The sequence below is a fragment of the Carcharodon carcharias genome, chromosome 22 (genome assembly GCF_017639515.1).
Source record: "Carcharodon carcharias isolate sCarCar2 chromosome 22, sCarCar2.pri, whole genome shotgun sequence".
Classification (NCBI taxonomy): domain Eukaryota; kingdom Metazoa; phylum Chordata; class Chondrichthyes; order Lamniformes; family Lamnidae; genus Carcharodon; species Carcharodon carcharias.
This window is the reverse complement of record NC_054488.1, coordinates 30,564,227-30,575,821: the sequence shown is the minus strand read 5'-3', so window position 1 is coordinate 30,575,821 and position 11,595 is coordinate 30,564,227. Positions and strand designations below refer to the sequence as shown.

General features: G+C 45.6%; 1 protein-coding gene across 1 annotated transcript in view; it reads right to left on the bottom strand.

Moving 5' to 3' along the window:
* acsf2 (acyl-CoA synthetase family member 2) overlaps positions 1 to 11,595 on the bottom strand; it is a 245,048-nt gene that overhangs the window by 106,658 nt on the left and 126,795 nt on the right. The window contains exon 10 of the mRNA XM_041216824.1: positions 6,230 to 6,306. Coding sequence (XP_041072758.1) covers positions 6,230 to 6,306 — 77 coding nt within the window. The remainder of the gene's footprint in view (positions 1 to 6,229; positions 6,307 to 11,595) is intronic.

The window sequence follows — 11,595 nt, the reverse complement described above, 5'->3', positions numbered from 1 at the left end:
ACCTCTGACCCTCAGCAAACAAATATTTTAATCCCCCCTGGTTCCTAGTACAAGCTTGCCATGCCTTGCCTCCCTTGATTTTCTCTCCACCCTCCTGGTTTACAGTGTTTTCTTCAGTTGCCTTGTCTCCACACCTCTTCCTGAAGCCCTGCTCCTAAAAGATTTCTTCAATTTACCATGTCTGGCTGTCCACTGGACTAGCCTCCTCCTGCACTCTAGCACCATTATTCTTATCTCCACTGGACGGCACCTGGTTCCTCTCCAAATCTCACCAGTACCAGGACCTTTTCTCCAATCCTGATTCCAGGATCTTTGTCCCTGGTTAATCACCAACCCTCTCTTCACTATTCAGTCAGTCAAAGCACTCAGTAATTAAAACTCCTCAAATTATATCTCCTCTTACCCTTCTCTGCTCCAGTGGAAACAGTTCTACCATCACCTCATTACTACTACCACCCTGGAATTTTCCTGGCGAATCTACAATCTCTCCAGTTTTAATGTCCCTTCTTCATGAGGTGCCTAATATGGCAGATAATATCCGAACTGTGGCCTAACCAATCTATTTAAAACTTCTATCATTATCTCTTTCTTCTGGCGCTCTGTGTCCCATTTAGATAATCCTTCCCTTTCTATGGCTTCCTTGGTTTTCACTAACACCTTCAGGAATGTCTTTGACCCAGCCCCTGCTCAGTGTGTTTCCATTGAGTCTGTACACCCATTCTTAGTTTCTTCCATGCAAAAGTAAATTCTGTGTAATGCCTGTCTAGCCATTCCCCTAACGTGTCAGAACAGGTCAGAGGGTGGGAATTCTGCAATGAGTAACTCACTGCTTGTCTCCCCAAAGTCTGTCCACCTACAAGGCACAAGTCAGGAGTGAGATGGAATACTCTCCACTTGCCTGGATGAGTGCAGCTCCCACAACACTCAAGAAGCTGAACACCTTCCAGGAAACGCAGCATCGCTTGATCGGCATCCCATCCACCACCTTAAACATTCATGCCCTCCAACACCAGGACATCGTGGCAGCAGTGTATACCTTACACATAATTCACTGCAGCAATTCACCAAGCTTTTGACAGCACCTTCCTAACCAGTGATCTCTACCACTAAGAAGGACAAGGGCAGCAGATGCATGGGAACACCTCCACTTCCAAGTCAGACACCATCTAACTTGGAACTATATTGCCGTTCCTTCACTGTCACCAGATTAAAATCCTGGAACTCCCTTCCTTAGAGCATTGTGAGTATACGCCACATGGACTGCAGCAGTTGAAGAAGGTGGCTCACAAATCACCTTCTCAAGGGCAATTTGAGATGGGCAACAAAGGCTGGCCTAGCCAGCGATGACCATATCCCATGAAAGAATTTTTTTAAAAAATCATGCCTGCAGATGCACAATGAAATTTCAGAAAAGGACATTTCACAATATCAGGTTCAGAGCCTACACAACCTGAGACTACAGCCAGAATCACAACCTCCTTTCTGGAGACTGTCCCTGTATCAATTAGGAACTGCAAAAATATTGTTCACTTTCATCTTTATGCTTTCAAATTAATGTCAATTTCTGGCCTCCCCACTGTCCACCAACCTAAAAACCTGCAGTCCTACCTTCAGATGTGATTCTAATCCAGCCCCGGCTCTGCTCTGCCTTCACTCACCCCAGTTTCAGACGGCACTGATCTCACTAAAATGATACTGAAAGGTGTTCTACCAGGCCTAGAGTGTGCAGCCTGGAGAGAAGCAATTCCTTTAAAAGCTTCATCACCTGGAACAGATAATGCTAAAGAAATAATCAACACAAAATCTTGCCAGAAAATGGATGCAACCATAAAAGGTTTGTATTTATCATTGTCCTTCAAATTAAATGTTGGTTCATCCTCAAACACTAACTCCCCCATCTCAGTGTTTGGCTCTGCTACACCTAGCATAAGAAATAAGAGCAGCAGTAGGCCATTTGGAGTGGATGATCCATCTTGGCGTCCTCCGGAGGTCTCCAGCATCACAGATACCAATTCGATTCATTGCACGTGATATCAAGAAACGGTTAAAGGCACTGGATACTGCAAAGCTAAAGGCCCTAACAATTTTCTGGCAATAGTACTGAAGACTTGTGCTCCAGAACTTGCCACGCCCCTAGCCAAGCTTTTCCAGTACAGCTACAGCACTGGCATATTCCCGGCTATGTGGAAAATTGTCCCGGTATGACCTGTACACAAAAAGCTGAATCCCCCACTATCAACATCCTGGGGGTTACCATTGACCAGAAACTGAACTGGACTAACCATATAAATATTATAGCTACAAGAGCAGGTCAGAAGCTAGGAATCCTGCGACAAGTAACTCACCTCCTGACTCCCCAAAGCCTGTCCACCATCTACAAGGCACAAGTCAGGAGTGTGATACAATACTCTCCACTTGCCTGGTTGAGTGCAGCTCCCACAACGCTCAAGAAGTTTGACATCATCCAGGACAAAGCAGTCCGCTTGATTGGCACCACATCCACAAACATTCACTCCCTACATCACCGACGCACAGAAACAGCAGTTTCTACTATCTACAAGATGCACTGCAGGAATTCTCCAAGGCTCCTTGGATAGCACCTTCCAAACCCGTGACAACTACCAGCTAGAAGGACAAGGGCAGCAGATAGATGGGAACATCATCACCTGGAAGTTCCCCTCCAAGTCACTTACCATCCTGACTTGGAAATATATCACTGTTCCTTCACTGTCACTGGGTCAAAATCCTGGAACTCCCTTCCTAACAGCACTGAGGGTGTACCTACACCACATGGACTGCAGTGGTTCAAGAAGGCAGCTCATCATCACTTTCTTGAGGGCAACTAGGGATGGGAAATAAATACTTGCCCAGCCAGCGAAGCCCACATCCATGAATGAATAAAGAAAAATTTGGCCATTTGAATCTGTCCCCCCCAGTCAACAAAATTATGGATTATTTGATTGTGACCTTATCTCCACTTTTCTGACAGCCTCATTAGCCTTGAATTCCTTGTAGATTAAAAATCTGTCTAGCTCAGCTTTAAATATATCCAATGACCCAACCACCACAGCTCTCTGGGGTTGGAGAATTCCAAAGACTAACAGACCTCTGAGGGAAGAAATTCCCCTTCTTTGTTTTAAATGTGAGATCCCTTAACTTGAAATTGTGCCCTCTAGTTCACGAGTCCCCTACGATGGAAACATCCCCTCAGAATCTTATACATTTCAATAAGATCACCTCTCATTCTTCTAAACTCAAACTTTCTTTGTAAGACAACTCCTCATTACAAAAATCAACCTAGTGGACTTTCTCTGAACTGTCGCTAATGCAAGCATATTCATCCGTAAATAAGGAGGCACAGTACTCTAGGCGTAGTCTCACAAAATGCCCTGTACAGTTGTAGCAGGACTTTCCTACTTTTATATTCTATCCCCCTTGCAACAACGGCCAACTTTCCATTTGCCTTCCTAGTTACTTGCTACACATGCATGCTGACTTTTTGTGATTCATGCACAAGGATACCCAAATCCTTCTGTACCTCAACAGTCTGCAGTCTTTCTCCATTTAAATAATATTCCTTCTGCCAAAGTGGACAACTTCACATTTTCCAACATTATAGTCTATTTGCCAACTTTTTGCCCAGTCAGTTAACCTCCTCACAACTTGCTTTCCTACCCATCTTTGCATTGTCGATAAATCTGGCTACAAATGAGCTTGCAATTTCCTGCAGGGTCTGAGGCAAATGAATTCAACTGAAAGGCCATTAATTACACAAAGACCAATTCTTTCTGCTAGTAATTAAGACAAAACCAGGTTGAGAAGCCTGTCCAACTCTTCAAACACTGATGGTCAGGATACCAAACTTTTCAATTCAGCATCTAAATCCTGTCCATTGAGCTCTCCAACTAAAATTAAAAACTTCCATGAGCAAAAATCTTTGGAACAGGCTCCTTATGGAGATAGTGGAGGCAGTCGGGATTGATCCAATCGAATTAGATGGATTTTTTCCAGAGAATAAAATTTGGGATAAAGTACATCAGTAATTTGAGATATGCTAAGCAAAGAAAACAACAAAGAACAAAGAAAAGTACAGCACAGGAACAGGCCCTTCGGCCCTCCAAGTCTGCGCCGATCATATTGCCTGTCAAACTAAAACATTTTGCACTTCCGGGGTCCGTATCCCTCTATTCCCATTCTATTCATGTATTTGGCAAGCTGTCTCTTAAACACCACTATCATACCTGCTTCCACCACCTCCTCTGGCAGTAAATTCTAGACACTAACTACCCTCTGCATAAAAAACTTGCCCCACACATCTCGTCTAAAGTTTTCTCCTCTCACTTTAAATCTATGTCCCCTAGTAATTGACTCTTCCACCCTGGGAAAAAGCTTCTGACTATCTACTCTGTCCATGCCACTCATAATTTTGTAAACATCTATCAAGTCGCCCCTCAATCTCCATCGCTCTATATCCTTCTGGTAATGTGGTGACCAAAATTGCATGCAATATTCCAGTGTGGCCTAACCAAGGTTCTATACAGCTGCAGCATGACCTCCCTGCTTTTATACTCAATACCCCTGCCTTCCTGACTACCTTATCCACCTGCGTTGCCACTTTCAGTGACCTGTGGACATGTACACCCAGATCCCTTTGCCCGTCAATGCACTTAAGGGTTCTGCCATTTACTGTATAATTCCTACCTTTATTAGACCTTCCAAAATGCATTACCTTGCATTTGTCCGGATTAAACTCCATCTGCCATTTCTCCACCCAAGTCTCCAACCGATCTATATCCCGTTGTATCCTTTAACAATCCTCTTCATTATCTGCAACTCCTCCAAACTTACTAATTAGCCCAATTACATTTTCCTCTAAATCATTTATGTATACTACAAACAGTAAAGGTCCCAGCACTGATCCCTGTGGAGAGTCACAGCTCTCCATTCAGAAAAGCACCCTTCCACTGCTACCCTCTGTCTTCCACGACCAAGCCAATTCTGTATCCATCTTGCCAGCTCACCTCTGATCCCATGCGACTTTACCTTCTGTACCAGTCTGCCATGAGGGACCTTGTCAAAGGCCTTACTGAAATCCATGTAGATAACATCCACTGTCCTTCCATCGTCAATCATCTTTGTCACTTCCTCAAAAAACTCGATCAGGTTAGTGAGACATGGCCTCCCCTTCACAAAACCATGCTGTCTCTCACTAATACGCCTATTTGCGTCCAAATGGTAGTAAATCCTGTCACGAAGAATCTTCTCCAATAATTTCCCTACCACTGCGTAAGGCTCACCGGCCTGTAATTTCCTGGATTATCCCTGCTACCCTTCTTAAACAATGGAACAACATTGGCCATTCTCCAGTCCTCTGGGACCTCACCTGTAGCCAGTGAGGATATATAGATTTCTGACAAGGCCCCAGCAATCTCCTCCCTTGCCTCCCTCAGTACTCTGGGGTAGATCCCATCTGGCCCTGGGGACTTATCCACCTTAATATTCTTCAAGATGCCTAACACCTCCTCTTTTTTGATCTCAACATGATCCAGGCTATCTACATACTCTTCCCTAGACAAATCGACCGCTCAGTCCTTCTCTTTGGTGAATACTGATGAGAAGTACTCATTTAGTATCTCTCCCATTTCTTCTGGCTCCACACACAGCTTCCCACCTCTATCCCTGAGTGGGCCTATCCTTTCGCTGGCTACCCTCTTGCTTTTTACTTATGTATAAAAGGCCTTGGGATTTTCCTTAATCCTGGTTGCCAATGAGTTTTCATGACCCCTTTTAGCCCTCCTGACTCCTTGCTTAAGCGTTAGGGAGGAACAGGTTACTTTGGATTTATGCTTCCTAAAGCTCTCCTACATTGGGGTTTTGCTCACCTCATGTCTGGGTCTGTTGTAGTCTAATTGTTTTGATTAGTTAACAACTCCATTACTACTGCATCATGTGACTACCTGGGTGATAGATGGTGCATTAGTTGGACCTTGGCCTTTTTCACCCAGCAACTCCTATGCTCAAAATCCTGTTCAAGTACTTGACAACTCTCAGTGAGGTTATAGAGAAGTAGCATGATTACTGTCACCAGGAAACAATCAACAGCCTCTCCAAAACATTCAAAATGGGAGGGTCTAAGCGGGGCTCAGGTCAGGCAACCTTCCCAGTTCCAGAGCTTGGTCAAGTCAAACAACAAGAAAATAGGTAGAAGCAGAAACTTAAAGGTACTCACGATAAGTTCAGGGACGTTCATTTCCTCCCTGATTTTCTTGGCCACTTCAATGGGGCATGGAGAGCCAGCTACAATTGCTGCCAGAGAAGGGGAAAAGAGATGTTCAGCAATTGATAGGTTGGCAAAGTGAGGCTAAAAGTGAACCAAAATAACCAGGCTAATCATTCCTCATTCACTGTCAGCCTCCCCAAACTCATCTGATCATAGTGCTCCCTATCAAGGCTCTGTCTGTTAGGTTTGAAGAGACACAACATCCTGAACTGGACCTGGAATTTCACAAACACATCACAAAAATTCATCTCTTGTCCTGTTAATCAGTTGCAAAGATTTCATTAGCCATAAATATTTAAATATAATAGCAATTGTGATGGAATCCGTGGTTTGCGGGACCAAAGGAGCAGCATGTTGTCTGAACACATGACTTGTCAAATGTTCTGTTAGATTCACTGACCCTGGTCAGACCCTAACATTAAAGGGAACTGAACCTTCAGGTTTCTAGGGAAATTAAAATAAACTGAAGCTGGCTGAAACCAAATGAAAGACACAGTCATCTGAGTTCAGATAACCCCTGTGGTGCAGTGCAGGCAGGCTGAAGAAAACGAAAGCTGGATCCAGGAGCTAGCAACAAACAACTTACAGGGTTCCTGCAACTGTTTCTGTTACTTAAAGTAATTGACTGCCCAGACTCATCTAAACAGTGCACAGAGTTGTCACTGAGAGTTCAGATAAAGGGTGTAATGCTGGTGGATCCATGCTATCAAGGCTGTCATGAGGGAGGTTCTGCAGAAGTGAGCCATTGTGGCGAAGACTGTGCCCTTGGAACTCGGGTTGGCTGGGAGCAGCTGTCGGATGAGAATTGATGGCTAAACCTTTGAAGAAAATAAGCTGGAATTCTGCCTGAGAAAGTGCAAAGCTTTGAAGGACTTTATGGCTAAAATTTGTAGACTGTCCAGTGAATCTGTGAAATCTATCTTTGTTGTATTTGTTATTTAATGTATGATTCATAATAAAATTATAAAAAGTGAAATCTTGTCCAAATGCTTTTTGTTGGGTCGTTTGGTAAAGTTCGATTCTTTTGGTTTGTTGGACTCCACCGGGTTCATAACAAGGTAAAGAGGACAACATTTCTCATTTCCACCAGTCAGAAATATTATGAAACCAACTGCACTAAAATACCAATCAGAAGGATGAGCAAGTGAAGCATCACTAAAAATGACTGGTTTCATGTTCACTGGATCACCCAAGGATGGAAACCTAATTATGCATTTCTCCAGATTTAATTGTTTTTAATATTTTATTTGCTCTTAAAACATCGCTACTTCAGTATGTTTCCTCATAGTACTTAACTCCAAAATATCAAAATTAACATCTGGTATAGTGTGAGTACCCAAGCGTTCAACTGAGTAATCAAGCTTTGCAATTGCTTTGCCTCTTCTGAAGATGCAACACCAATTTCAGTAAAGATCAAGCTCATGGAATAAAAGGGACAGTGATAGCCAGGATATAAAGTTGACTGAAAGACAAGTACTCCAGTACTCTCCAGATCATGTCTCTGTGATAGTGGTAGCATGCTGCGCTCTGCACAATCTTGTGCTGGAAAGGGGGAATGCAGTTGGCGATGAAGCCCTTGACGCAGTGGATGAGGCTGCACATGACGAATCCAGCAGTGGCTCAGAGGATGAGGAAGCACAGGGTGATGATGAGGGGCAGCACGCCGACCCGCTACTACACCAAGGAGGCAGGGACACCCGGGACACTTTAATCCAATAAACCTTCAGCTAGCTCCACACACATGGATCAGCAGGACCAGCCTTGCCTGGTGCTTCCACACGTGGCACTTAGGTGCTACCACTTCCACCTTAACAGCTGCAACTAAGGACCTTGTACAGAAACATCAATGTCCACTCAAACACTCGTGATATGTCTGTGAACCATACAAATGCAGCATAAAGGAAACGCCTTTAGCCATGGTCATAAATGTGGACATTATTGCCACCAAAATAAACAACAAATGTCGCTCTGACGCAGATAATGAAACATTCCCTAATCTAGAAAGCTATTGGAAATCGATCTGAACTGCTAACAATCACACAGGCAAGTTTAAAACACTTTCTGCAATAAATACTTAAGATAAAACATTAACAACCCCTCTGAGCCCACATATCCCGCCCGTAGATGAGATTTGTTAAAAAATCAGTCACCCGCCTGCCCGTTGGGCCGGTACGCCGAGGTGAAGATCGCACAGGCTCCTCAAAATCGGCATCGATTGCCGAGTTAAGGGCCTTAACAAGGCCTTTAATTAATGGCAGGTATGCGTTGCGCTTCATAGTGCCCGCCTAGCTAAATATCGCGATGCTGCGCACTGACATCGGGACACTCGCCCGACATCAGCGTGCGGCATTTTAAGCGCTGATGTGCAGGCTCTGCCACCCACATGTCAGCCATAAAATTCTGTCCTCTGTGACTCCTGTTTGGATCGCATCCTATCCTTAATTTCTTTTGTTAGCCCATGGCTGGGCCGCTTATCCTGTTGTGTTTTTGCACCAGAAAGGAATATATAACTTTTGCAATGCAAACATTCATTCTACATTCACTGTAGAAGGCTTGCTGAATCTAGCTTCTGAAAACTTGTTTACGCCAGTTAATGAATTTACTAGGTGTAACTCCAAGCATAGCCTGCATAACTCCTGTTCTAAACCTGGACTAAAACTCACCTTCCCTCAACCCAAACAGCGGCTTTTAGTTTGTTGCTAAATTAAAGAAAGAAATTAGACTTGATAGAAATTAAAAACAAAAAAACCGCAGATGCTGGAAATCCAAAACGAAAACAGAATTACCTGGAAAAACTCAGCAGGTCTGGTAGCATCGGCGGAGAAGAAAAGAGTTGACGTTTCGAGTCCTCATGACCCTTCAACAGAATTAGGTGAATCCAAGGAAGGGGTGAAATATAAGCTGGTTTAAGGTGTGTGTGTGTGTGTGTGTGGGGTGGGAGAAGTGGAGGGGGGGTGGTGTGGTTGTAGGGACAAACAAGCAGTGATAGAAGCAGATCATCAGTGATAGAAGCAGATCATCAGCTTTGAAACACGTGTTTACTAAAACCCGCTTTCACATCCATATATCCTTTCTCAGTGACTGTCTCCGTCTCCGACTTACCCCACGTGGATTTCAACTGAAATTCCACCCCTCATGTTTCGAACCCACCCAGGATTACAGGTATCTCCGGGACATAAAACGTTTCTCGGACTGGTGTTCCCATCACATTCTGAGATCCACACTCAGTGCCATGCGCCGCCATATGAACACACTCGACCTCTCCCTCCAGCAGCACCGCCGTACCCTTTTTCAAAGCTGCGCATGCCCCCTGTTTCATTTTATTCTTTGTCTCATCCGACGCTTCAACAAGAAACTTTTTCTCTTTCTCTCAAGTGCTAAGGAATGCAAGCTCCAATAACTCATCGACACCAACACCCATCTAGGACCCTCCACCCCTGCCTGTCCCTCCGTCCCCACCCCATCTGCCAATCCCAGCCCCAGCCGTATATTCACTATACCCCCTGACCTTCCCCTCTCCGATGCTGAACATTCAGTGCTCAGCAAAGGACTTAGTTTCATACCCTTACGCCCTCACCTCAATGAATTTTGGGCTCAGCACGATGCTGAACTCTTCTTCTGCCGTCTTCGTCTCCGGGCTCACTTCTTTGGGCAGGAGTCCTCTCCCCATTCAACGGATCCTTTCACCCACCTCCAATATTCTCCCTCCACCTGGACCCCTCCCTCTGGATTCTTACCTTCTCTTGATCTTTTCATTGAGAACTGTCGGCGCGACATTAGTCGTCTCAATTTCTCTGCTCCTCTCACCCATTCTAATCTCTCTCTCTCTGAACTTACTGCACTCCATTCTCTCAGGTCCAACCCTGACATTGTCATCAAACCCGCTGACAAGGGTGGTGCTGTTGTTGTCTGGCGCACTGACCTCTACCTCGCGGAAGCTGAGCGTCAACTCGCAGACACTTCCTCCTACCTCTCCCTGGACCATGACCCCACCACTGAACATCAAGCCATTGTTTCCAGGACTGTCACTGACCTCATCTCCTCTGGGGATCTTCCTCCCACAGCTTCCAACCTGATAGTCACCTAACCTCGGACGGCCCGCTTCTGCCCAAAATCCACAAACAGAACTGTCTCGGTAGACCGATCGTGTCAGCTTGCTCCTGCCCCACAGAACTCATTTCTCGTTATCTTGACTCCCTTCTCTCTCTCCCCTTGTCCAGTCCCTTCCCACCTACATCCGTGATTCCTCTGACACCTTACGTCACATCAACAATTTCCAGTTCCCTGGCCGCAACCGCTTCCTCTTCACCCTGGACGTCCAATCCCTCTACACCTCCATCCCCCACCAAGATGGTCTGAGGGCCCTTAGCTTCTTCCTCAAACAGAGGCCCGAATAATCCCCATCCACCACTACTCTCCTCCGTCAGGCTGAACTTGTTCTCACACTGAACAATTTCTCCTTCAACTCCTCTCACTTCCTCCAAATAAAAGGTGTGGCTATGGGTACCCGCATGGGCCCCAGCTATGCCTGTCTCTTTATGGGGTATGTGGAACATTCCTTGTTCCAGTCCTTCTCCGGCCCCCTTCCACAACTCTTTCTCCGGTACATCGATGATTACTTTGTTGCTGCTTCATGCTCTCGTTGGGACTTGGAAAAATTTATTAATTTTGCTTCCAATCTCCACCCCTCCATCATTTTCACGTGGTCCATCTCTGACACTTCCCTTCCCTTCCTTGACCTCTCTGTCTCAATCTCTGGTGATAGACTGTCCACCAATATCCATTACAAGCCTACCGACTCCCACAGCTACCTCAACTACAGCTCCTCACACTCCGCTTCCTGTAAGGACTCCATCGCATTCTCTCAGTTCCTTCGCCGCCATCGCATCTGTTCCGATGATGCTACCTTCTAAAACAGTTCCTCTGACATGTCCTCCTTCTTCCTTAACCGAGGTTTTCCACCCACGGTCATTGACAGGGCCCTCACCGTGTCCGGCCCATCTCCCGCACATCCGCCCTCACGCCTTCTCCTCCCTCCCAGAAACATGATAGTGCCCCCTTGTCCTCACTTATCACCCCACCAGCCTCCGCATTCAAAGGATCATCCTCCGCCATTTCCGCCAACTCCAGCATGATGCCACCACGAAACACATCTTCCCTTCACCCCCCCTGTTGGCATTCCGTAGGGATCGTTCCCTCCGGGACACCCTGGTCCACTCCTCCATCACCCCCTACTCCTCAACCCCCTCCTATGGCACCACCCCATGCCCACGCAAAAGATGTAACACCTGCCCCTTCACCTCCTCTGTCCTCAC